The sequence below is a fragment of the Glycine max genome, chromosome 2 (assembly GCF_000004515.6).
Source record: "Glycine max cultivar Williams 82 chromosome 2, Glycine_max_v4.0, whole genome shotgun sequence".
NCBI lineage: Eukaryota > Viridiplantae > Streptophyta > Magnoliopsida > Fabales > Fabaceae > Glycine > Glycine max.
The window spans coordinates 2,138,605-2,165,464 of record NC_016089.4 but is presented as its reverse complement, the minus strand read 5'-3'; the positions used below and the strand labels follow the sequence as shown (position 1 = coordinate 2,165,464).

Below are 26,860 nucleotides of genomic sequence, written 5' to 3'. Positions count from 1 at the left end.
AAAAAAGATAGTGCCACCATATTAAAAATATCTATAAATAAATAAAAATAAAATGATATTAAATTAAATTTAAGAAGAAAAAAAAATACTCCCTATGTCTTTGGCATTCTCACTCTCTTATGTCTCTCTTGCCCTCAAGAGTCAAGACAATACGTCATCACAGAACATAAGACTTTATACAATAAAGATATATGAAACTGAATATTGAAAAACTGGAGGAAGAAGATGTGAAACCGTGGAAAACGTTGGCATCTATTATCATTGCTTCCTTCATCTTTAGTTTTTATTAAGAACTTTATTGGCATCTAACTTCATCACTTGCGTCACATTTTTTTTTTCCTTTCATTACGATAAAATTCTGTTGAGGACTGGTTTTCTTTTTCATTATAATTACAATAGTACGAAAGAACATATAAAACTCATTTAAAGTCAGTATCGTCGGCGGTTCCTACATTCACGACGTCCTGGGTAGTTTTGACTTTTGCAGAAGAACTTTGATTCCAGCATCGTGTAATTTCCTTTGTCTTTTTTAATTTGTATTATTATATTAATAATCATTATATAATATCTTTAATCAGTTGTCATCGACATATTTGATGCGTTCAATGCATAATATATTTGGTGTAGCCTCTATTCAAGAAAACATTATTAGGTGGTCGTGGTTTAATTTATCACTGATTTAATCTGGATATATTTATTTTTTTAAAATTAAATAATCTAAATATATGTTTCTTGTAAATTGGTCAATATTCCATACATACATGGATGATTTAGGATTACCTAATAATTTATTCTAGCATGCTTATCACACAATGTTATCTCACCCTCCTTTCCCATACATAAAACTCCACATTTCCTGCTGAGTAACCTAACAAAACAAACACAATATTGCTCCGTGTTTGACCTGTTATAGTAAACAGTGATGGCTGAAAGGGACTTGAGGCTTTTGGGTGCTTGGTTCAGTCCATTTGCCCTGAGGGTGCAGATTGCCCTTAACCTCAAGGGTTTGGATTATGAGGTTGTTGAAGAGACTTTGAATCCCAAAAGTGAATTGCTTCTTAAGTCCAACCCTGTGCACAAGAAAATCCCAGTTTTCTTCCATGGAGATAAAGTCATATGTGAATCTGCAATCATAGTTGAGTACATAGATGAGGTTTGGTCCAACAATGCTCTCTCCATCCTTCCACAAAATGCATATGATCGAGCTAATGCCCGATTTTGGGTTTCTTACATCGATGACAAGGTACTTCTTGGTTTTATGTTATTGTTATTCCTACCAAGTACCAACTAATGTGACATAATTTATGTCTCTAACAATGGAAAAAAAGGTTTTACAAAGTGAATCTATCAGAAATCACGGATGATACGAGTTTTAATTAAGATATTATTATAAAAGTTAACACACATGGATGGTTAGATTAAAATTTGTAAACTTAAGTTTAACTTATTTTGCAAATTAAGATTGTAAAAGCAACTCTCCTTTTACTTAAATTTCAAGATGAGTTTCAACGCAAAATTGTGACAAAATTCTTTACAATAATTAGGCTCAACTAAAAAACGAAACAAGATGTTTTTTCTGTTTTGCTTTTTGAACATACTTCTGATCCTTCAAGCTAAAAACCAAACATACTGTTAGCAAAGCATCAGATACCGAGGCAAGCACAGGGGTAATTACAGGAAATCATACAGAGGTGTAAATAGCAAAAAAAGGGGAAAAAAGAATTACAAAACCAACATACCTTCAGGATTATGTGTGATGACCTACTGAGCTGGCACACAGGATCTTGCTGGATTAGCCTTGACCTGCAGCAGGGGAAATAAGCATAACAGAATTTGTCATTTTGTAATATTCCCTAGCTGGCACAATTGCAATTTTGTTAGTGATTCTGTTAGTGAGGAATTGCAATATAAATAAGCATGTATTTCACCAGCAATGAGGAATGAAAAAATATCCTGGCCTTTCCTTTTCTCTTTTGTTCTTAGAAGGTTCTGGACCCTCGAAGTCCAGGTTCTGTGTTGTTAACATTTTGGTGCTCTCGTGCCATGTCTGACCCTCTCCACTCCACCACATCCACTAAAAAGCTGGAAGATGCCATCCTTAAGCTCACTTCCTTGAACCTCACCCTAGGGGAATCAATCCATTCTATGAACCTTCGTTTCGACGCCTCTTGCAACGACTATCTTCCCCTTCCTCATTATCACCTTCGATTATCCCCTTTGTGCCCGTTTCTTCCACCACACCTGTCACCAACCACAGAATGAAATTAGATGTTCACTGATTTGATGGAAATGACCCTATTGGTTGGATCTTTAAGATCAACCAATTTTTTGGACTATCACCACACCTCGGAACAGGACAAGCTCACGATAGCCTCGTTTTATATGGAGGGTTGTGCCCTTGCCTGGTTTCAATGGATGACCAGCAATGGTCAATTCACTTCATGGCCGGTTTTTCTCCAGGCACTCCAGACACGATTCTCACCCTCGCAATACGAAGACCCCACAGGGGCCCTCTTCAAACTCATACAGAAAGGGTCAGTGGCTCAATACCTGGCTGAATTTGAATAACTTGCAAATCGCGTTGTCGGGCTCCCTGCGCCGTTCCTTCTGAGTTGTTTCATCTCTGGGCTCACTCCAGAGATTCGGCGGGAAGTGCAGGCTCTGTAACCCCTGACCCTGGTCCAGGCGATCGGCCTTGCGCGCCTACAGGAGGAGAAGCTTTCCAAGGGGAGAGCCTTCACTAGGGGATGACCACCGCCTGTGATGCCTGTTACTCCATTACGTTCGTCGCCCACGAACTCTTTTGCCCTGCCATCACCAACGCTCCCTCAACTGCCACCGCCACCGCCGCGCCTCCCAGCTCCTGGCCTCAAACGCTTGTCACCGGAGGAACTTGCGTCATGTCGTGACCGCGGCCTGTGCTTCAACTGCGACGAAAAATACCATAGAGGCCACTCTAGGGTTTTTTTTCCTTATCGCGGATGCTAAAGACCCGTCCCTTTCTAATATAAACTCTCCTGAATCGCCCCCTGACCCACCAGATGTGAGCGACCCAACCCAGACTCAAATCAGTCTCCATTCTCTCGCGGGTCATCTGGCCCCAAAAACGCTCTGCTTATTTGGCACCATCTCCGGCCACTCTATCATGATCCTTATCGATGGCGGTAGTACACATAATTTAATCCAGGACTCGCTTGTTGCTCATTTGGGATTCTCCTCTCGTGAAACTCGACCATTACGAGTTATGGTAGGGAATGGACAACATTTGGAGTGCAAGCGATGGTGTGAGGCAGTCACCATTGGCATCCAATCAACTCAGTTTACCCTTGATCTCTACATCCTCCCATCTCCGATGCCAATGTCGTGCTTAGTGTTCAGTGGCTCAAGTCTCTTGGACCAGTACTCACTAACTATAACAGCTTGTGCATGAAGTTCTTCTATGCGGGTCAATTGGTGGAGCTGAAAGGAGATCATGAGACCATCTCCCACTTGCTGTTGCCACCCCAATTCAATAAGGTACTCAGGAAACAAAGTCCTGGTGTTTTCTATCACATTGTGGTCCTCAGGGATGACACTTCTGCCATCTCCGATGACGAACACCCCCCCGGAAATTTAGGAATTACTCATTCGTTTCCAGGTCATGTTCCAACCTTCGTCTGCTTTACCGCCGGAGAGACCGACTGATCATCATATTCACATGCTTCTACCTCGGTCAACGTGCGCCCTTACCGCTACCCCCATTACCAAAAGTGTGAGATTGAGCTTTAGGTAGAAATGATGCTCCAGAAAGGGCTCATTCAGCCAAGCACCAGCCCGTTTTCTTCTCCGGTCTTGTTGGTGAGGAAGAATGATGGCTCATGGCAGTTTTGCATGGATTATCGAGCTCTTAATGCGCTCACGGTGCGTGATCATTTTCCCATTCCGACTATTGATGAACTTCTTGATGAATTGGGGCATGCTCGTTGGTTCTTAGAGCTTGATTTATTGCAAGGCTACCATCGAATTCGCATGCACGCCGGTGACATCCCTAAGACCGCCTTTAGAACTCACCATGGGCATTATGAATTCAAGGTAATGTCCTTTGGTCTGTGGAATGCGTCGTCCTCTTTTCAAGCAACGATGAATCAGATTTTCAGACCATTTCTCTGGCGATTTATCATCGTCTTCTTTGACGACATTTTAATCTACAGTGCCTCCTTCCATGAGCACTTGCAGCATTTAGAGACTACGTTTCAGGTAATTCTTTACAACCAATTTGTCCTTAAGTTATCTAAATGTTTCTTCACGCAGTCACAGGTCGAATATTGGGGCCATATTGTCTCTCAAGGGGGAGTGGCATCGGTAGCTGCCAAAATAGGAATCATTGACCAGTGGCGCACACCTCAAACAACCAGAGCACTTCGCAGCTTTTTGGGGCTCGCTGGGTTCTATAGACGCTTTATCCAGGGGTACGCCACCATCGCTGCCCCTCTGGTTAAGGCCACAACAACAGAACCACTTAAGTGGAGTGCAGAAGCCCAATCTGCTTTTGATCAACTCAAGAGAGTCTTGTCTCAGGCTCCTGTTCTGCCCAATTTTCAATTGCCTTTCACTATGGAGACGGATGCGTCGGGGGTGGGCATGGGTGCAGTCTTATCCCAGCAAGGCCACCCGATTGCCTTCTTTAGTAAACCCTTCACTCCAAAGCTTCTGCGGGCTTCAACATATGTCAGAGAACTCTTTGCAATTACGGCAACTGTTAAGAAATGGAAACAATACTTGCTCGGTCAACGCATCACTATTCTCACCGATCACCGGAGTTTAAAGGAGCTCCTTACCCAGGTGATTCAAACCCCGGAGCAACACCTATATCTTGCGCATCTGATGGGCTTTGACTATCAAATTAAATATTGTTCAGGAGCCAACAATCAGGCGGCTGATGCTTTATCTCGCCTACCTGAATAGAAGGTGCCTACATGCATGGTCCTGTCAGTACCTTGCTTAAGTTTCCTCACTGAAATACATCACTAGCTCTCGACCAACCAAGAATACCTTCAATTGCGCAAGGAGATCGAAAACTGCCCTGCCAAATACCCTGACTTCAAGCTCACTGATAAATTAATTTTACACAAAAGTCAAATTTGGTTGCCCCAGGGATTGCCCATCATCCTTACCCTGCTTACTGAGTACCACTCAACTCCCACAGGGGGCCCCACCGGCATCGCAAAAACATTGGCTAGGCTCTCTGAAAACTTTTATTGGTCTAGCATGCGTGTAGATGTTACTCAATTTGTTACCACTTGCATTGATTGCCAACATACTAAGTATGAGACAAAGCGAATCGTAGGCCTATTATGTCCTCTGCTAGTGCCTCATCGTCCTTGGGAAAACCTCTCCTTGGACTTCATTACCAGTCTGCCGCCGTATCATGGTCACACAGTCATCCTCGTGGTTGTTGACAGATTTTCCAAGGGGATTCATTTGGGGATGCTTACTCCTTCACATACAGCCCACACTGTTGCTTGTTTATTCATCGAAATTGTGGCCAAATTGCATGGTATACCTCGAAGTCTGGTCTCGGATTGTGACCCACTCTTCGTTAGTAACTTCTGGCAGGAACTTTTTCGTTTGAGTGGCACCAAATTGCAGATGAGTTCAGCTTACCATCCCCAAAGTGACGGACAAACTGAAGTTCTAAATCGAGTTATTGAACAGTATCTGCGAGCCTTTGTCCACCGGCGGCCGGGAACGTGGGGCAAATTGTTGTCGTGGATAGAATGGTCGCACAACACTTCTTGGAATGTTGGAACTAGCACCACTCCATATGAAATAATGTTTGGCCGAAAACCTTGCACGATTCCAGATTACATCACAGACATTTCTGACATTGCCGTCTTCGAAACTATGTTAACTGACAGGGAGGATACCTTCAAGTACATTAGGAAGAAGCTTCTTAAAGCTCAGGGTTTAATGAAGCATCACGCCGACACGCGACGTCGTGATGTCGAATACCAAGTAGGTGATTGGGTGATGCTCAAACTTCGTCCCCATCGACAAACTTCTATCAGAGAACCACAGGAGCACACTGACAAACTTGTAATGAGATTTTATGGGCCTTTTTCGATCACAGAGCGCATTGGTCAAGTTGCTTACAGACTCCAACTTCTGGCAGGAGCGTGCATACATCCAGTTTTTCAATGTTCGTTGTTAAAACCATTCAAGGGAACTCCACCATCAGACACCACTGGACAGCTACCTGAGAAGTTCTTTGGCACTCAACCCATCATTGCCCTTCTAGCAATCTTGGAACACAAACAAATTTTGAATGATCCTCCACGCTAGGAAGTATTGGTCCAATGGCAAGGACTCCCTCTTGATGATACTTCGTGGGAAGACTGGTCCACATTTTTCCAGGATTATCACCTTGAGGACAAGGTGCTTCTGCAAGGGTCATGGAGTGTTAGCAAAGCATCAGACACAGAGGCAAGCACAAGGGTAATTACAGGAAATCATACAGAGGTGCAAATAGAAAAGGAAGGGAAAAGAAGAATTACAAAACCAACGTACCTTCAGGATTATGTGTGATGACCTACTGAGCTGGCACACAAGATCTTGCTGGATTAGCCTTGACCTGCAGCAGGGGAAACAAGCATAACAAAATTTGTCATTTTGTAATATTCCCAAGCTGGCACAATTGCAATTCTGTTAGTGAGGAATTGCAATATAAATAAGCATGTATTTCACCAGCAATGAGGAATGAAAAAATATCCTTGCCTTTCCTTTTCTCTTTTGTTCTTAGGAGGTTCTGGACCCTCGCAGTCCAGATTCTGTGTTGTTAACACATACACACAGCTAATGATATTTAGGTGCATGAGAAATTATTAGGTGATTTGAGATCATCATTATAATTCTCACTAATATTCACATATGACACTAATTAATTATTAGGTAAACTATAAAACTTAAATGGGTTATGCAGATATTAGTTGGATCAGATCATATAAATGTGATAATCCTGAACTATCTAATAATTTTTTATTGGTGCATACTTCATTTATTCTTTTATTATATATAATTAATTAAGTTATTTTTGGTGTATTTTTTTCTACTTGAGAGTAGTGGCTTACGTCCTTGAAAAGTGTTCTAGCGACTGAAGATGATGAGGCAAAGAAGCTACACTTTGAGCAAGCGGAAGAAGTGCTTGAGAAGGTGGAAGAAGTGTTCAACAAGTGCAGTGAAGGGAAGGCCTATTTCGGAGGAGATACGATTGGATTTGTTGACATTGGTTTTGGAAGCTTTTTGAGTTTCATTAGAGTCTCAGAGAATATGAATGAAAGAAAATTGCTTGATGAAACGAAGCACCCTGGTTTGACCCTATGGGCTGAAACTTTTGCTGCTGATCCTGCTGTGAAGGGCCTTCTGCCAGAGACTGAAAAGCTTGTTGAGTTTGCAAAGATTCTTCAGCTAAAATGGGCTGCTGCAGCTGCTGCAAAGTAAATGGAATCAAATTAATTGCTGGATGAATTTCAAAAATTGTTGTGCAAGTTATTTATATCTGAGGCTATGTTTGTTGCAACTTTATATATTTAAAAGTCAAAATAAATGTTATGATAATATAGTAAAAAAATATTTTAGAAATTTGTTCTGCATTTTGAGCTGTTATGTCTGAAATTTTACGTAAGGGATCAACATTGTCGTGAAGGGTTGAAATGGCGAATGAATCCAATTATAATGCCAAAATAGGAAAGCCAAATGGTTTGCATTTGCATGGCATAATCTATTAAATTGCAGATTCGTTCTTTTGCTTAGTCCAAGTCAGATGTGGTCCTTGAATGGGAACCGAAATCGAGAGGACCAATCAAGCGAGATTGCTTGTAGCATCGGGAGCCATGCCCATCCGCACAATAAACCTCATTTTCTTTTTTTGGATAGTGAGACAAATATTCACAGTATTGTTTGGTTGTTGTTGTACATCTGAGACTGAGATTCAAGAGTACTCAACTATATGTTTATAGTTAGTGATTATTATACTATTTAACAAAATTTTAAAAAGTAATTATTGCGTTATTTTAAAAAATAATTAATATTCTATGAATTATAGATTTTTTTATCGTTTGAAATAGGAAATTTTCTTATTTTCTTGTTTGAAATGAAACTGAATTTTAGTTTTATTGTTAAACCAATAATTTTTTTATGCAACTCATTTGTTCGAAGTTACATATTTAAATAATTATAAAGAAAAAAAAATTGATCCTCACATTGCAATTAATACATTTCTATCAATAATTAGTCTCATAATCAATTTAATAATAAAAAATTATGAATATATCTCAAATTGTACTAGAGAAACAAAAGCCCTGATTTAAAAAAATTCGTTTTTGTCCAGACAGAGTGGAACTAGTTTGAATTTTTCGGATCCAGGGCTGCTTCTTTTATTTGGTCCAAGCTTACTTTGAACTATCATACTTGGTGTCTAGGTCTTTCTTGCTACACCCTTCAAAACTCACCTGCACCTCCATTTTCTTTTAATATTTTCAAAATTCCTAAACTAACATTACCGTGTATGTCTGTTATTTTTTTCATATGTTTTTCTTTCCTAGTTACTAAATATGTAATTCAATAAACATAAATTCTTGAATTTGTATTCCGCAATGGTATTTTAAATGTGTTACAAAAGAGATTCTGGAACACCTTATGAATGATGTTCTTTCGAAGCACTTTTTTCATAAGCAAAATGTTTTACTATTGGAATACCTATTTCTTAATAAATTACAAAATAATTACAAAATATATTTCAGAACACTTTATGAATTGGTGTAGTTCTTCTAGAGCACCTATTTTGTAACTAAAATATCATACTTTTGGGACGTCTTTGTACAATACAATTAAAATACTTATTGAAGAAGTATTTTGGAATTTTTTTCATTTGGTTGTTCGATAAGTGAACTTTTTTTAATAGCTTCTAATATTTTTTGAAATATTATTTAAAGTAATATTTTTTTAAATACTAGCTTCTAATTTTTAGATTTTTATATTTTCTTTCACTTTTATCCTCAATATATTTATTCCTTTTCCTTGTTACATTTTTAAAATAAATAATGATTTATTATTTTTTTTCATTTTAAAATTTTCAACTACTTCAACAGTTAGTTCTATCAAATAATTCTAATTTAATAAATTAGTTTTTCAACTTACAGCTGTCAGCTAATTTTTTAGCTTCCGACTAACTTTTCAGTTAATTTTGTCGAACATAATTTTATTCCATAACCCAAATATCATACTTTAAGAATGTCTATTTCATAATACATTTAAAAATAATTATGAAACGTGATCAAGAATAAACAATACATAGTATTTTAGGAATCATGTGAAAAAATTAAAATGAGAAGAGAGTGTAGGATAAGTTTGCAGGGTGTAAAAAGAAAAAGGCCCGCTATAATGTCTAAGGATCAGGATTCCGAAGCAAAATTCAAAGACCCAAATTTGTAAATCATTATCAAATTATATCAACGTATGTTGCAACAATAATAAAAGAGAAATTACTTCGAATGATGGAAAATTAGAAATCATTAAAGTGAAATTTACATCTTTCAACATAATCTATCAACATCCAAGATTAATTGTAAACTTTAATTGCAATACATACATTAAAATATTAACTTATTTACACACATGATATTAAAAACTTGAAACCACTAATTAATATAGCATTAATTCCAATGAAATTATATTTAAATTTTTAAATAATATGTGATTTTTGTGAATATAAAAATATGATTAAAGGAGAGTTTTTTTTATACTAAAAACGTTAGTCATCCACAAAAATCCAATAACAAATAAGTCATACTACTTCACTCCTATCTATAAAAAATAATTACCTAATTCATCAAAACTAATAAAAATAATTAGATTAATTAACTTATCATAAATTTTAATTTTATTCTAAGTCTACTCATTACATTAATGATTAAAGAGAAGGTTATTTTTCAAAATATAATTTTTCAATCAATGCATCAAACTTTCATGGGAAAAAAGTGTAATCATTAATAAGGCTTATAATTAATTAGGAGTAAAAAGAAAATAATCCTAGGTTTCTTATAATTAAAATCAAGAAAACATTATCTTTTGATTTCTTATGTATAGGACAAGAGGTATAATGTATCTTTGATAACTTATACACTATATCTCACATCATAAATCTCACCCATATAAACTTTTTTTGATAATCTTTTTTTAGATCTTTATAATTTGTTTTGACTATTTTTAGATCATTGTTCCACAAATCAACACAAAATTTATTAATGTTTTGTCTTCATTCATATTCATACCTCTTAATAAAAAAATTTAAGTGATCTATTTCATAATTATTTTAAGTAAAACACAATTTTTAAAAGATGTACTAACAAATATATATTACTGATATGATATAAATAGTATCAATTAAATTTTTCAAAGTTATTTTCAATTATATTATCTCATAACCATACAACTTCTGATTTCTGTAATTGGTCCTCCGGGGTGTTAGAGGTAGTAGCACAGTAAGACAAACTTGGAATTACACGTGTTAATAATAAATAATACCTTTCTTGCTACTTGTTAGATAAGATGTAATTAGTACTTGTGTCGATTTCCCAGGTTGCTCTTGTTTATCTTTTAGCTAATTAAACCCGAAAACCATAACCAACGACTTTGACTTGGGAAATTAGACACAGACGAAAGGAGTTTGAAGAACGATGGCAGAAGGTGTGAAATTGGAGGACAGATGGGGATACTATGTTGCAACTTCTTCTCAGGCATGCGTTTCAGCCATCAACTCTTACTACCATCAGGTACCACATTTCACATCACCTCTTTCTCTCTCTCTCTCTCTCTGACTTTTTCTTAATTTGATTTTGATTTTTTTGTCTTTGTTGAAACTCTTTGATATCAATACTCAAATGGGGGTGTGAAAGGTTCTCATCTATGGCAGAGAGAGGTCTGTGATTCTGGAAGCAGTGGCACATGACAAACACTGTGTCTTGGCCAACATCTTGGCAGCACATTTCCTTCACTCTTCTGGCTCTTCCCGTGCTCTCACTTGTCTTCATGCCGCTAAGTCCAACCTTGTACCCTCTCATTTGCTTCCTACAATTGCTTGTTTTTTTGTTTTGTTTTGTTTCTCTGACTCTATCCATCAGAAACAAAAAATAAAATAAAAAATAAATTCCTTTGGTGCATGATTGGAGTTCTGTTGTTACAGGAACATGCCACCTTGTACGAGAAACTAGTTTTCGATGCCATCAGTTATATGCTATCTGAAGATAGAGACGATGATGTAGCTGTTGAATTGCATTCCAAGGTGAGTGACTTCAGTAGGTCCCTTTCTGTATTATACAAGTCTCATCAGTTTGAGGGCCAATTTGATTTAAAAAGATAAAATTTGAAAACATAGTTGATGTCAAAGTTTGTCATTGAATCTTAGTGTATTTATTTATTTTTGGATGATTAATTAAACTGATGACACAAACACTCATATCTTTGAGGACCTAGATAAGTACAAGTATATATTCAAGAATGTAGTTTCACGGTGTACATTGTTTTGCTGCTTGTTTATCTATTAAAATGGATCTCTAGATATTTTCATCCTCTGCGTGTGAAATTCATTCTATGTTAACTTAAGATTTTTATTTTATTTTTTTGATCGGCAAATGATAATTGTTAATTTGATAGTTTTTGTTTGTGAGGGAGTTCAAACTCACAGCCTCTCCCTCTTCCTTCTTCCTTCACCACCAAACCAACCTTATAACTCCTGTAGGATTGATATGTAAATTGCTAAAAGTTGGTAGTCCAACACTCTTACATTGGTTGCGATGATATGTAAATTGCTAAAACTATATTGATAAGCATTACTATAGGACGATGTTCCTACCTATACCGAAGGAGGTAGTGCGAGAATCTTACATTGGTTATACTCTAACGCTCAAGTTAGTTCTAGAGTTCAATGGGGATAAAATGTAGGTAGAGAAGTAAACATGCCTTGGGTATCTCATATCTGACGCAGTATCCCTTACCCTTAGTGTGTTCTTGTATAGGAGGTGCACCCCCTAGGGCATTGGATAGTTGATCGTGTGGGTGCCATTAGGCTAGGATCCAGTAGGGACCTCCTAGTCCAGATTAGTTTTCTGGTAGTTTCTTCACAAAAAGGCTCCAAAACATAATTGAAGCTCCAATAGACTTATTTTGTACATTCAAATGAAAGATCTATAAGCAAATGTTCATACAGAATCTCAGGTTTTCCCTGCATCTTTAAGTATGCTGTCCTCCATATGGATTTTTTCTTGCTCTTTCAACTCTAGCCGACATGTTAATTATTTTCATGCAAATGCCAACATAGATTCATGCCATAGATGCAATGTTAAGAATAATCCCGAGTCCTTACAAGTTACAAAGTTAGTGGTGACAGCTGATGGATATTTTGGTATCAACTGCATAAAGTGTGTGCTAGAGAATAGGAAAGAACCCTGAACCAAAAGTATGTCCTTGAAGGCATTAAGTTAAGGGAATACATATTAAATGTTGGTTTTGAAAAAATTGATGTCTTTCACTGAGTATAATGGCATTATATGATCCGTGTAGCTTTAATAGGACACTTTGTCACTTTGATGAGTTGATCCTTTGTTATTCAGATGTGTGGAAACTAAATTTTGAACAAGGTTAGATGATCTTCTGCATATTGTTACTTAGAAAGTTCTATCTGAAGATGGAAGCTTACTTAAGACTGCAGACATGTTTGCCAATTGTATCTGTCTGCACCATGCTTTGAGATTCATCTGATTTGCTACTCAAATTCTATTGATTAATGAAACTTGTTTTTGTTTTGAAGCTTCTGAAAGAGTTCCCAAGAGATCTGGTTTCTCTAAAGAGAGCACAAGTCATATGCTTCTACATGGGTCTGCCTGGTCTTTCTTTATCTCTTATTCAAAAGGTTCCTCTTAATTAGAGAACATTTCTGTTTCATTTCTCCTATAATTGGTTTTCGGAAATAAATGTTTTCTTTACCTATAAAAAGGTACAGTTTCATTACTAAAATATTTTTGCATCTTGTATATTGTTTAAGAAGTTTCCAAAATGTTAATATAATAGATTTTTCTTTTACTTATATAATGGAGGAGTGAAAAGTTTGTAACTCAACCCCACTAAATTGGATTGTAGAAAAGTCAATTGTTACTCAGAATTTACTTCCATTATTTTTGCTTCCTTTGTTTGGGTTGCCTAAAAAAGTTAAGATGAGAATGGGAGTTAGAAGACCTTTGCAGCCCAATTTTTTAGCCACGGGAATATGTAATCACCCTAGTTCTTAACCCAAAGTTCTCTATTGGTTTGAATATTTTCAAGGGAAAATGTGTCATGTTGGCCTTTATTTTTTATTAAACATAATTTTGTCTTGCAAATTTCAAAGTTCTACCAAACACCAGAATTAGGAACATCATATTATATGCTTAAATCAGAGTCCACTCCTATCCTATCCTGATCTCTAATTTTTGCCATCCAAACAAGATGCAACTTGCTTCTTTATATTATTTTTCTATTGAAGGACCGTTTGAGTAGCTTGCTTATTTATTATTATTGATGAAAACTGAGTACCTTATACTTTTAATTGTTACAGGTTCTGCCTCACAATGAAGGAGAAAATTTCATATATGGCATGCTTGCTTTTCCTTTGCTTGAGCTTGGACGGATGGAGGAAGCTGAGAAAGCTGCCAAAAGGGGATTTGAAATCAATAAGCAAGACAGCTGGGCACAGCATGCTGTAGGTCAATGTAATTGTTAAATATGGGAATATTCACTCTACCTTAGAGTAGTACTTATTACTATCTTCCAAGTTGTTTAGTTAACAATTAAGATTTTGAATAAACCTCTACCTGTTCTTTTTGCATACATTGCAATACCACTTAATGTCTTAGAAGTTCCCTGTATTTCTTATGAATCTAAAAAAGGAAAGCAGTAATAGGTTTGTAGAAAAATCAAGCAATTAACCATTGATAGGGGGATTATCTCAAGCTTTAGTTTTAGGCATAATGAAGTCACAAGTTATGAACACTATGCTGTCAAATTTCAGAAATTGGTTGTAACAAGAATTTTTCATAAATTATGACCTAAATAACTAGTGTAATAATTGAATTCTGTTCTGCAGTTATGCCATGTTCTTCAGTATAAGTGCTGTTTTAGAGAAGCTGTTAAGTTCATGGAAGAATGTTCATCATCATGGGGTTCTTCATCTTTTATGTAAGCATTTGATTCATTTAACCATGGCTTTGTCTAGCTTTCTATTAGTCAGCTACAGAATTTTCATTCTTTCAGGCTGACACACAATTGGTGGCATGTAGCACTTTGCTACTTAGAAGGTAATGCCCCGAGACAAAGAGTGCTAGAGATATATGACAATTATATATGGAAGGAGCTAGACAGAAATGATTCTATGAGTGCAGAGGTATGTGATTTCATAAGCTTTGTATTTACCAGTAGTTTCTCACTTTCTTACTTCTGTAACAAGTTATAATATCTCTGAATACAGGTTTACTTAAATGCTGCGGGTCTGCTTTTGCGGTTGTATGTACGTGGTGAATTGGATATCATTGGTGATCGTCTCAAGATGCTTGCGGAATGCCTAACTAATCAAGTAAGTTAAGATACACCCACATGAATCAACAAAATGGTAATATTGTATGGCTCTTCAATATGCAACTGGAATATTGATCTAAATCTTGAATTCCGTTACACTTTGGTTAGGTTGATACTTATCTGTGTTCTCTTCTGATGTATTAAAAACTTAAACCAGATTGGACATTAAACTGGCGATACTGCCAGTTCACAATTTTAATGAAAAAATAAAAGGAAAAGATGAAAATTGAATGCATAGTACAAAGTTACCAAATAGAAACAAATAAGAAAAATATACATATTTAACAACAAAAAACTATTTTTAAGTCCATAAATTTACATTTTCAAGACGAAATGTACATTACACATAAAACATGAGTTTGAATGATTTTTTTTAAAAAAATAAATGTACTTTCTGTGTTTCTTAGTGATGATTTTGATACAACTTTTAATCACTTGTGTATCATGTTGGAAAAACTTTCTTATGCTTGTGCATATCATGGATGTATATTAAATGGTCAGGAAAACTGGTATATGGAGTGGCACTTTGATGTATTGATAGTGTGGACTTTGGCAAAGACTGGAGAAATTTCAAAAGCAGAAGATCTTCTTAAGGGCTTAAAAAACAGGTGGAAGTGTTATATTTTGCAAAATATAATTGAGATGCAATGTTGCATGAATTGTGATATATTAATGTTATCTTACTGTAGGTTTTTGAGGATGACTAAAAAGAAGCAACAACGGATGCAGAGAGGAATGATGGTATGCTTCAGTAGCTGCTTCCATGAATATATGAAAATCTACTTAGATAGTATGTCTAGTTCATAGCTCAAATATATTATAACCATGCTTTGTTGCACTCATTTTAACACAAGCAATTAGCTTTGTCACATGCAACCTTAAACAGTATTTTACAGGAAATTCATCATTTACGAGAGTCACACTCAGAAGTAGGCAAATTGTGCACAAATGGGTTGGTTCTAGGTTGGACATTGTGACTCTATTTGATTTTCAATTTGTTCTAAAAAAATAATAACTGTTGGATTTGATTAGCAAAAAAGCCCTGATAGAGTTTATGTTCTGTTCTGTTCTGTTCTGAAGAATTTAAGAATAAAGTAAAAGTCAAATGCTGGAGTGCAGAAATCTTTACCTATTGACATCACATCACATGCTTGCATTTTGCAGAGAGTTGAAAGAAAATTGAGATATATTGTGTGTGGCCTAACAGTAGTTTTTCATGTTCATATTTGGGTGGTTGAGTGGTTCAAACAGATTATTTCCCTGCAAAAAATAACTGGCTTTGAAGACTTATACAACTGCATAGTCTTCTACTGCTGTTGTTGCTTAGAATAGTGTTCTAATTAGCATGCTTTGCTTCACACGAACTATATATTTCTTTCTTGGTTACAATTCTTCCCTCCATTTCTCTTTTTTAACTTAGCTTGCAGAAGCACTTTATGCGTATGGAATAGCTGATGATAGGCGTGGGCTAGAATTACTTGATCCAGATTTCGATGCCACTGATTATAAGGTTGTACTAATCAAACCACTTTACTGTATTTTGGCCTCACTTTTGTTGATTTTGGAACTTACAATATCAAAATTACATTGGTGTGAAGATCATTGGGGCATCTGATGAACAAGTGGACGTATTCAATGAAGTTTGGTATAATATGTTACTGAATATTGGAAATGCGTTGAAGGGTAAAATCTCGAACTTTTATCGTAACGTTCAAACCCACGAATCGTCTCTAACTATTGTGATGAAAATTGAATTTAATCACAGCAATTGAAGTGTTAGAGAAGCAAATCAAGAAGAGGGATGGCGTCCCCTACTTGTGGCGTCTACTAGTACGTGGTGCTTTTCCCTCAAAGCATTTTAATAATGGTTTTAAAGAATAATCAACTGGAGCTAACTTGTTACTAATTACAATTATCATTGCTTCATATCTTTTCAGGAGAGGGCATACAAACTAGCTAACAAGCCAGAAGAAAGAATTGCGAACGAGAAGGCCACGGCTTTGGAGAGTCGTTACTTCAATTAAGGGAATAATCATATAATAAAAAAAGCATTTCATGTGTGTACATCACCATTGCAAAACCCAATCTTTCATTGGTTAAAATAGCATTCGGAATAAATGTGTAACAAAATTCATCAAAACTAACGGTCCCTTCCACCGCGAATAAAAATTATTAGTGTTTTGGTCATTGGTGGCTTCTAGTTCAGACTCCCTATGCAGCATATGATGCTCTTGTGGATTGTGCAAATTTCGCATTGATTAAGGTTGTATTGTAGTGAAAACAAAAAGTAGGTCACGGACGGACGGGTGCTATGATATCAACTGTCTAATTTTGAAACGCTAATCACGGGGGAAAGTTGCGGAGTAGTAGTCATTTTAACGTTGACGCCCTCGTCAAAAAGCTTCTTAGAAGACTTTTTAACCAACTTCACCAATATAGAACCCCCACCTCACACTTCGCGAAAGCATTCCAAACCCCAACCCCTTTAAAAAAAACATCCACGCCAATCAACCTCTTTACCTATCTTTCCCCTTCACTTTATTCTACTCGTCTTGTACATAAAACAAAAGCTCCCCCATCATAATTAATCACTTTCTAACAATCTAAAATACCTCAAGTGTGTTTGGATAATGTGATTTTTGCATCGACCAAGATGTTTGGATGTTTGGACTCAAGTTTCATTCAAGCAATTAAAAGTAACTTCTCCATCTCCCTAAACTTGAATCACTCAATGTGTTTCAAGTATATCCCTATTTGTGTTGTGATGAATAACAAAGATCAAATACATGTGCATGCATATTTTTGTAATTTGATACCCAAAATCAATTTTGATGGCAAGTTTTCAAATAATGTCTGTTATTGAAACAAAAATCACATTATAATTTACTCACGTTTATTTAAAATCAACTTTGTAAAATCACATGGATTCAAAATCAATTTTACAAATGTGTATCCAAACACAAAGCTAATAATAACAAGTCTCAAAACTACTGGTAAGTTAAAAAGAGAGGGAAAACGTAAATAACTTATCCTATAATTGAAAATGGAAAAATGTACTTTGCAAAAAGAGTTACAACTTATACAAGATATGGTATATATACCGAGACATATATGAGGTAGTAGTGAAACCAATAAGTGAGCTCAATTTAGGTAGGCTCCCACTCGCAGTACTAATAAAAAACTCACCGTACCGGTACGGGGTCACTGACACTTCCCCCATTGACGTTACGTAACGTAACCATAGAAGATAGAATTAAAAAAAAACAAAAAAAAAAACCCTCGTGCGTGCAACACCAACGTGGCACTAACATCATAGTATAGTAACAATTTCAAATATAAAAAACAACCTCATCATAGTAGCTTCAGTGGGGTCAAGTCAGCGTTACCGTCCGACACAAGTGCACCCCCCCCCCACAGTCAAACTCCACATGCGCACTCGGCCCCGTAATTTAAAAACAAAATAAAAAAACTCACTCCTTCGCCGCCGTAACGGCTCTGTTGCGCACCCGCTTCAGCTCCTCCACCACCTCCCTGGCGTCCGGCCTGTCGTCCTTATCGGCCGCGACACACCGGAAAGCAAGCTCCGCGACGGCGGCAACGCCGCCGTCGGCGCAGTCAAGAACCGGGTCGAGCACTTGATGTAACTGCCCCATCTGGATCCGCGAAACAACCAAATCCGCAAGCGCCATTTCGCGCTTGTCCCTATTCTGATCAACCGCTCTCAGCCCCGAAATAAGCTCCAGCAACACCACTCCAAAACTGTACACGTCACTCTTCTCGGTTAACCGGAAGGACCGGTGATAATCTGGGTCCAAATAGCCCGGCGTCCCTTGCGGCCCGGTCCACACAAACCCGTTCGAAGACGACGTGGTGTTATTATCCTGCACCACCAAAAGCCTCGAAAGTCCAAAATCCCCAACCTTAATCCTCATATCCCTCTCCACGAAAATATTCGACGACGTTATGTCCCTGTGCACAATCGGCGGCACCACCGAGAAGTGAAGATACTCCATCGCTAACGCCGTTTGCAACGCGATGTCGAGCCTCACCTGCCACGTCAGCGAGCCCTTACGGTTATGCAGGTGTTCCGCTAGGGTTCCGTTAGGGATGTAATCGTAGACTAAAAGAAGCCCCCTCGGGTCGCTACAGTATCCGTGAAGCTTCACGAGGTTCGGGTGGTTGATGGAAGAGAGGATGAGAATCTCGTTGCAGAAGGATTTGGTGGAGAACGCGGCGGAAACGGCGTGGTGGCGGTGGAGGTACTTCACCGCGGCGAGCCGCCCGTCGCGGAGGTTTGCTAGGTAGACGGAGCCGAACCCGCCGTCGCCGATTATCCGTTTTGAATCGAAGTTGTTGGTTGAAAGAGCTAAATCTTCGTAGGTGAAAGCGGGAGGGAGGAGGCTTGCGGAGCGGTGGTTGTGGAGGAAGAGGGTATTAGGGTCTTGTTGTGTTGCTGATGAAGCTTTTGATCTGCGGAGCATGGCGGTGGTGACTGAAATTATAAGGATTAGGGAGGTTAAGGTGATGATGGTGGTGAAGATGGCGATTTTGCTGGGTTTAAATTTGCGGAACCAGGGAGGGGAGAGTGTGGATTCGGGGTGGAAATGGAAGCACTGGAAAGGGTAGTTTGGGGAGGAAAAATTGAAGCCGCAGATGCCGTTGTTGGTTGAACGGCAGGAGGAGCAGTTGGTGAAATAAGGATCACGAGTTTCGTCCCAGTCGAGCTGGATTCCGGTCTGGAGGAGCTCTTCGAGGAAGCCGAGGATGTCGGTCTGGCAGGCGGAGGACTGGTCGGTGTCGGAGGAGGAGTGGTGGTGGGTGGAAGCGCAGTCGTGGAGGAGGTGGGAGGGGTTTTTGAGGAGGTGGCATTGGAAGGGGGAGTGGGAGCAGTTGGGGAGGGGAGGAGGGGGGAAGCAGGGGCGGAGGAAGGAGAGGCGGGAGCAGGTGGCGGCGGAGATGCGGAAAGGGGTGGAAGAGAGGTTGATGGGGTGAGTGGGGATGGAAGGGAAAATGTTGTTGGGGTGTTGTTGGTGAGGGGAGAGAGTGATGGAGGAGGTGTTGGGGTTATAGGAGAGGATGGAGAAAGAGAAGTTGTTGATGGAGATTTGGGAGTGAGGGGTGGAGCAAGTTAGGTGGAAGGAAGGGTGGCCACAGCCTGGAGTAGATGAGAATGGGTAAGGGGGATTATTAGAAGGAAATGGAGGGCAGGTGTGTGTGCTTGTGTTTAAATTGGAAGAGCATGATGGTGTTTGAGACTTGGAAGGTGTGGAGAAGAGGAGGAAGGAGAGGAGAATGATGGTGAAGATGGATGGAGACATGGATTGGGGAGAGAGGACTCATCAATGAATGGGAGGGGTGGAGGGGTTTTTGTTTTGACTTAGATGGGATCTGCTTTTGGGGTGGAGGAAGGAGGGAAAGAGAACAAGTGTTTTGCTATGCTACTACTACTCTTCTAGCTTCTAAGTTCTTGGAGTTGGGGAAATAGAGAGAGAGAGGGTTTCAAACAAAACAGGGTCACGTGCAGCTGTGAGATAAAACACAATTTAATTTGTTTTCAAAGAATTGTGTAGAGACCTTCCTCATTCAATTTATTGCACTTGCATATGCTTATATTTGCTATTTATTTTAAGAATCCCGATAATCATTTTGAGGGTGTATCAGAGGGAGAAAAAGAAAAAGAAAAGGAAAATACATATTAAGAAGAAATAAATTAAAAGAAAATAGAAAATAAACTTTTTTAGACACTGATGTTATTGGCTTAGGTATACATTTTACTAAAATTTAACGGAAATTGTAGTAAAACATTACAATAGAAAAAAAAAAGGATTAAAGCTAAAGTTTGTTTTAATTAGAAAGACGAGAACGAAAATGTTATTTACATATAATAATAGTAGCAATAATTAAACTCGATATTTTAGTTGCAACTATTTTGTCTTAGATGAGGGAATCTAATTTGGGTGAACAATATTGCATATGTACCCAGAACTCCCATGAATTGTGTTTTGGCACCAACCCAAACAAAAATCTCGAAAGAGGAAACTGGTGCGCGCCACTTCCGCTCGTGGGGCCTTCCAGCTGAACGCCGGAATTCATGTCTTGTTTTTCAATTTTCCTTCTTTATCTTCGAGCTCGAGGCAACTTTTTTTTCTTTTTTCTTTTTTACTTTTACAAACAAAAAATAACTTGGCTATTTCGAAATGTTACTTTCAGAAGTATTTTGGAAATGAACAAATCGTGAACAGGCCTTCTAAGTTCCAACAGAATCCTATTAAATGCAGTCATTATAGTTAGTTAAAATTATAACAAAAAAATTATAAAATTCACAAAACTTTGTTATTTTAAATAAATTTTCCCCAATAAAAAAAGTATGTTTAAGAGAATGTGATAAAAAAATATATGTTCTTAACATTTATCTGTTATACTAATTATTGATGGATGGTCATCCACTTTAATGGTAAAATTATGAAGTAAATTATTGGAAGAATTTTGTACAGTTTTCATATCTTGTAATAATGCAATAAAGACTATACGTAATGAAGAGCAGCTACTTCAAGGTTTTCAAACAGCACCGTGGATCATGATGTTATAATAACATGCCTAGTTCTGAACGGAAAATGTTTTGTATGCTTTGGCAGCAAGTCATGCCTCCTAATATTATTATAAAGGATAAAATTAAAACATGGGTTAGTGATTGATTAACTTTTAATATTAACAATTTATACATGATTGTCGTCCTTTTATTTTTTTGAAAAAAACAGCCACACAAACTAAACGGCAGAATAAAATTATCGCATTTTTAATATTTTTAAAAGTTAAATAAATTAATTTTTTTTAAAAAAATTATCAGCTATCTATAAATTAAAAAACAAAATATTATCATTTATCCTTAACTTTTTAAAAGAAACTCAAAACAAAAGTTAGATAATGTCCATTTTAAACTCTTTTTCGTCATACAAAATTCGACTATAATTACTCCAAGGGCCCAAGATAGTACTTATTTTATATGAAATTATTATAATTTCACTAATGATTTCTTTAAAAATAACAACTAAAAAATTATAATAAATAAAAAACTTTAATTAAAAATATAGAGTAACATTTAATATCACAGCTTTTTCTAAAACCCTTTTATATTTAATTCCTTGTGTATGCACTGCAGAACAAAAGAGTAATTATGATATCCAGTACTGCCAAAATATGGAACGCTATCTATAGTTTTTTGAAAATCAGAGGGTCCCTCCCTGTTGATCGTGAAATCACTGAGAACTGATAAAGCAGTAGACTTTCAGAGAAACAGGTTGCACCAGTGGCCTCAGGACACGTTTCCCCATGCCCCACACCAGCATTTTTTTTTGGATACGAACGAATCGAGTAATCAACTTTTCATTTCTCAAGCCTTATGTCAGCTTATGTACATAAATATTTATATTTTATTTTCTCGGTTTATAAAATTTAAGGGAAAATTATATTTTTGTTCCTTAATTTACCTTCCATTTTAGATTTGGCAATGTTAACCCCGCAAATCACAATTAAACGTTGATCAACAAGTTATGTTGACTGTCATGTGTCATGTTTTGATTAAAAATGGAAACAACAATTCATGGAGGTGACATTTGACCGGAACATGACACGTGACAGTCATCATCCAATGAGAACGTGACACATGATATTTAACATCACTTATTAACGGTCAACATTCAATTATAATTTATAGGATCAATATTGCACGATTTTACAAAATAAGAAATCAAATTTATAAAGTAAATTATTGGGGATCAAATTTATAATTTTGCCTAAAATTAATATAACCGGAATGGGTTCGGGCTTGCAGGGAACTATTATTAAAAGCATCACGTTCGCCATTCAAACTACCCCATGTCGGAGTTTTTTTATTCTGTAATTTAAAAATTATTCATGAAAATTTGATTCTGTAATTTCAATAGTAGGATTATTTCATTTCATTGCACCTAACCCACTATGACAGTTTTCATGGGCTGGGTTGTGCCATGCTTGGATTGGTAATATAAATTCACTGGACCGACCAACCCAATTAGGGATATAAATTCTGCTTTAGAATAAGTACATGAGTAATTGCATATTTACGTAAAAACTAATCAACATTATAAGATTTGTTACTCTTGGCAATGTTTTGAATTTGAATTTTTCGAGAGGTTATGAGAATGAAATATCCTACTGGAACTAATTTTTTAAAAGAAAATATTGTAGCTGAAATTCATAACCTTTTTTTTTACTACAATATACAGTGTCACGGTGGTTTAATGTCGAGGTTTTGATAAGAAATTTTGAGATAAGGGAGGCTGGGGAGCATGCAACCGTGAAGAGGATGAGCGAAGTGTAAGGGAAAAAAGATGTGTGATTTTTTCCACTCACTTACCGCAAAATTGGGCTTGGGAAAATATATATCAATGCAGGTGGTTGTGAGCTTTGTGTGCGTAAGGAGGTGAAATGATTAAAATAAATTATTGTAATCTCACAATGACCTATTTAAAGCTTATTTCGATATTTAAAGTACCAATTATTATAAAATCATATATTATAATATTAGATAAGTCATAAGAAGGTATATTAATTCTTAAAAAAAAGGTCTATTAAATTTTAAGCATCCCCCCTAAAAAAACAAAAACAAAACTAAGCATCAATCTTAGCCTCATGGGATTGAAGATAGAAGTCCGTTTAGCTATTTATTGTGTGCCATGTCACTTTTAGATCTTCTTTTCATCATTATTAAGTGTTTAAACCTGAGGTTGAAAGATAGAAACTAAACACAAAAAACAGGGCTGAATTTCGTTTTACTATTATCTTTCAAACTTTTTTTTCTGCAGACAAAATCTTTTTTTGTAAAAAAGCATTTGAAAAACAAAGCAACAGAAATATTTTTGCAATGAAAGAATAATTATTGTCGTATAGACTAAGATGATGCAAAAATAGTTTTGTTAAAGTTTAAAACCCTAAGCTTTCTAGAAAAAAGCTTTTCACAATTAATCCTACCTTTGATTAGTACAAACAAATAAAAGAAAAAAGAAATATAAACACATTGTGCTTATTCCGATTCACCCAATAGCCTTTCCTACATTCAATGTTTGAATTTTAACCAAAATTTTCACTTATATGAAACAATTGTACCATGGATAACCCAATCCTGATGACCAAAGTATGTTTTTTAATAGTCTTTCTAAGATTAATTTGAAATATTCTTTTATTACAAACATTTTTAAGCTTCTCACATCGTAGTGTTAGACAAAATATATTAACAAATAATAACAAAGAACAATAAATGTGCAAGAAAACAAAGAACAATGAGATAACTAAAGAATGAGTAAATGTGATTTATGTTTAGTCAAACAATTTATTTTCATTGTGTTTGGTTGTGGAAAAAGAAAAAGGAACGAAAGGAGGTGCGAAATGAAAAAAAAAAAGTGAAATAGAATAGAAAGAGAGTGAAAAAATAAGAATGTTTGATTGAGGTAAAATAAAGTATAAAAGAGAAAAATATTTAAATTAAAAAGAAAAAAAGTTATACACTAACAACATAAAAAAGTTTATACCATTATCTAATCACAAACGTAAAAAAATATATTAACAATGATTTATAATAAATATTTTAAAAATCATATTAACAATGATTTATGATTGAATTATATCGTTAGTGCATGATCATTAAACTCTTAAATTAAAGATGTTTGATAGGTAAAAGAAAATATATGCATTAACAAAAAAAGGGTGCTTTTATTAAAAACCAAAAAAAAAACCCACATTGTCTCTTTGTTTAGTGTAGCTTTCCTCTTGTTTTTGTCTATGCTCTTTTTTGCTATGAAAGACAGATGTGTGATGCCCATCAGTTTTTTAAAGCTTTCCGTGATAAATCAGCTCAACCAAACACTTAATGCCATCTTATTACTATTCATACTTTCTTCTTAAGAGACCATAGAGATTCTTAATTTGGAAGGCGCTTCAAAATAAATTTGAATGTTGCTAGCATATAATGTGCAATTAATGTTATAGTCATTGTGTTGTGATTTTAAAATGTTAAATCGTTTTTGTTCCTTTAAGCATGACGTGAATTCAAAATTGGTAATTTTCTATTATTACAAACGATAAATTATATACTCAAAAGTCAAAACTAATTTATAAAAATTCAATGATAAGATTGTAACACTTCATCATCTCGAGGCTTTTTTTTTCTTTTAAAGTAGAGAATTAATTCACTCTCCAATAGTAATCCTAAAACGATTTTTTATTTTAAAAATGGTCTTAAAGATGATATAACCTTATGACAAATGCAACGCATACGTTTAAGATAATTTTTCATCGTGTTTAACATTTCATTGTATTTCTATTAAGTAGCATGAATTAATAAAGTTGGTCTAATAGTAATGAATTGAGATAGATGTACCAAGACTTATATTTAAATTTTATATATCTTTGTCGTTGTATAAAAAAAATGATTATCTCAATATTACTTTTATGCACATTAAAAAAACAGTAAGTAAAGGATTACTTTTTCCTTCATTGGTTGTTTTATTTAGTATTCATTAAAGGTTCCTTCTACGGTGGACCAGTGAAAGATGTCGTCCAGTTTGGGGCAGTTGTTACTGTCCGTTGGATTTAGTTGTAAAATATTAGACGATGTAGATGAGTGACCCGTGACTTTGCGTATCGGTTATTTAATGACGAATTCTTCTTCTTGCTCTGTCTCTGTATTATCCATAACTGAAAAAAACAAAATACTTTCTCATATCAAATTCTACTGATTGATATAAGCTGTTGCCTACATCAAATAAAGGCTTATCATTTCATCTCAAACAACAATCCAAAACTCTGACAGTTCCAAATCCCAATTTAAAACTACTTTATCAAATTTTAAAACCAATACATAAATACCCGAATTACTTCCCAAAAGCCTCAGCTAAACTTAATTTATAAAATTAGGCAAACCAAATCTATATATTATATTTATTCTATGTACAACAAGCAAGTGCTACACATACCGAATACCAAGGAACAAAGACATACAACCACAACAATTGAACATATTGTCGAAACAAAATACCACAAATCAACCGAGATCCTTCAAGTGAAAGACAACACCAACAAAAAATGCTCAAGAATCCACACCAAAACTCACAACCCATAAACTTCACATTTCACACAATAATCGAAAATCCAAAATTTATTTTCAGAAAAAACCTACCCATATCCCATTCAACTCCTAAAAACAGATAAACACAACAAACGCATCTCACAATGGTGTCGATTTTGACGACCTCTCTAGTCGGCACCAAACCATTTGCAAAAAATTAGTCCACCGGAGCATCCCCCTTCATTAAAGCTTAAGGGATTGTTTTTTCCTTCACAATCTATAAATATTAAACAAACTACTATAAGAATTAAGAAAGATCTTTTTTGGAACTTTCCCATAAAATAAATAATGCAAATAACACCGCCTTCGATCTATGGAAGCTACTCCAATTCCCAACAAATGAATACAAAAACTAAAGTTACCTCGGCCATGGTGACGCACATTTTCTGTCTCCATTCCAAATCTTCCATCACCATCTCTGACAATTTTTCATTTTCCACTTTCATTTTCAACACGCAAAAGTAATACCAATTAATCTTCTTGTTCTTGGTCTCGAGCATTAGTATTACCTGGAACCTTCTCTGTCGTCTAATATCATATTTATTCGATTCTAGCTTTCTAGTACTCTTCTCAATCAACCACGCACTAGAAGGGTTTCTTTTCAATATTTTCTGCTGTCTTAATCTCTAATCATATCCACTAATTAAGAAAATCACATAATACCACTTACCAACAAGTTAAGGCCGAGCATGATTAGCCTTTTCGTTGTGACGAAAGTATATGCAACATCATTACTCTATTCTTTAATAAGTAAAATATGTTTGACAAATGAGCAGAAAACGTGTCAATAACTCTTCTTAAAGATTTATATATTCATGGTAAAATCAATAACATGAAGTCCTAAATATGTTATAATCTTGACATTTTTATGATAAGATGAAAGTTTAACCAAACATATAAATAGACTAAAAAAATCAAAACGTACAGTCGTCGAATTAAAAGCAGTTTCAAAATTGTGAGAAATCAAGTCAAAGATGTTATTTTACAAGTTTCAAGTGACCAAATCAAACCTTATATATGCATAAAAAAAACTTATAAATATAATTAATTTTCTAATTT

The 26,860-nt window shown here is 35.9% G+C and overlaps 3 protein-coding genes and 1 long non-coding RNA gene across 7 annotated transcripts; 2 read left to right on the top strand and 2 right to left on the bottom strand.

Annotated features, from left to right (window-relative positions):
- The first annotated feature begins 922 nt into the window (after positions 1 to 922).
- On the top strand, positions 923 to 7,476 carry LOC100808374 (glutathione S-transferase U18-like). The gene is made up of 2 exons (NM_001317621.1): positions 923 to 1,243; positions 7,099 to 7,476. The coding sequence occupies exons 1-2, from the start codon at positions 923 to 925 to the stop codon at positions 7,474 to 7,476; spliced, it is 699 nt and encodes a 232-aa protein (NP_001304550.1).
- A 3,113-nt stretch (positions 7,477 to 10,589) lies between these two features.
- LOC100803771 (tetratricopeptide repeat protein 38) lies at positions 10,590 to 16,827 on the top strand. 3 transcript variants are annotated; one of them, XM_041010291.1, is made up of 14 exons: positions 10,592 to 10,808; positions 10,932 to 11,084; positions 11,219 to 11,317; positions 12,842 to 12,943; positions 13,625 to 13,768; positions 14,153 to 14,244; positions 14,320 to 14,449; positions 14,567 to 14,638; positions 15,142 to 15,248; positions 15,330 to 15,381; positions 16,061 to 16,150; positions 16,239 to 16,323; positions 16,406 to 16,470; positions 16,578 to 16,827. In XM_041010291.1, exons 1-14 carry the CDS (start codon positions 10,713 to 10,715, stop codon positions 16,662 to 16,664), a joined length of 1,374 nt encoding a protein of 457 aa, XP_040866225.1. In that variant the 5' UTR covers positions 10,592 to 10,712; the 3' UTR covers positions 16,665 to 16,827. The 3 variants fall into 3 exon arrangements, with proteins under 3 accessions (XP_040866223.1, XP_040866225.1, XP_003519185.1); XM_003519137.5 differs by having other exon boundaries at positions 10,593 to 10,808; positions 14,534 to 14,638; XM_041010289.1 differs by having other exon boundaries at positions 10,590 to 10,808; positions 14,534 to 14,638; positions 15,142 to 15,381.
- An 831-nt stretch (positions 16,828 to 17,658) lies between these two features.
- LOC100816739 (LEAF RUST 10 DISEASE-RESISTANCE LOCUS RECEPTOR-LIKE PROTEIN KINASE-like 1.5) lies at positions 17,659 to 20,245 on the bottom strand. The gene has a single exon (XM_003519732.5). It carries the CDS (start codon positions 19,956 to 19,958, stop codon positions 18,111 to 18,113), a length of 1,848 nt encoding a protein of 615 aa, XP_003519780.1. The 5' UTR covers positions 19,959 to 20,245; the 3' UTR covers positions 17,659 to 18,110.
- A 4,925-nt stretch (positions 20,246 to 25,170) lies between these two features.
- LOC106795230 (uncharacterized) lies at positions 25,171 to 26,430 on the bottom strand. Of its 2 annotated transcripts, none has more exons than XR_001383709.2 (2): positions 26,164 to 26,430; positions 25,171 to 25,371 (listed from the first exon to the last, which is right to left on the bottom strand). It is a non-coding gene; the product is annotated as an uncharacterized lncRNA (long non-coding RNA). The 2 variants fall into 2 exon arrangements; XR_005889095.1 differs by lacking the exon at positions 25,171 to 25,371 and adding an exon at positions 25,548 to 26,018.
- Between the last annotated feature and the right edge of the window lie 430 nt (positions 26,431 to 26,860).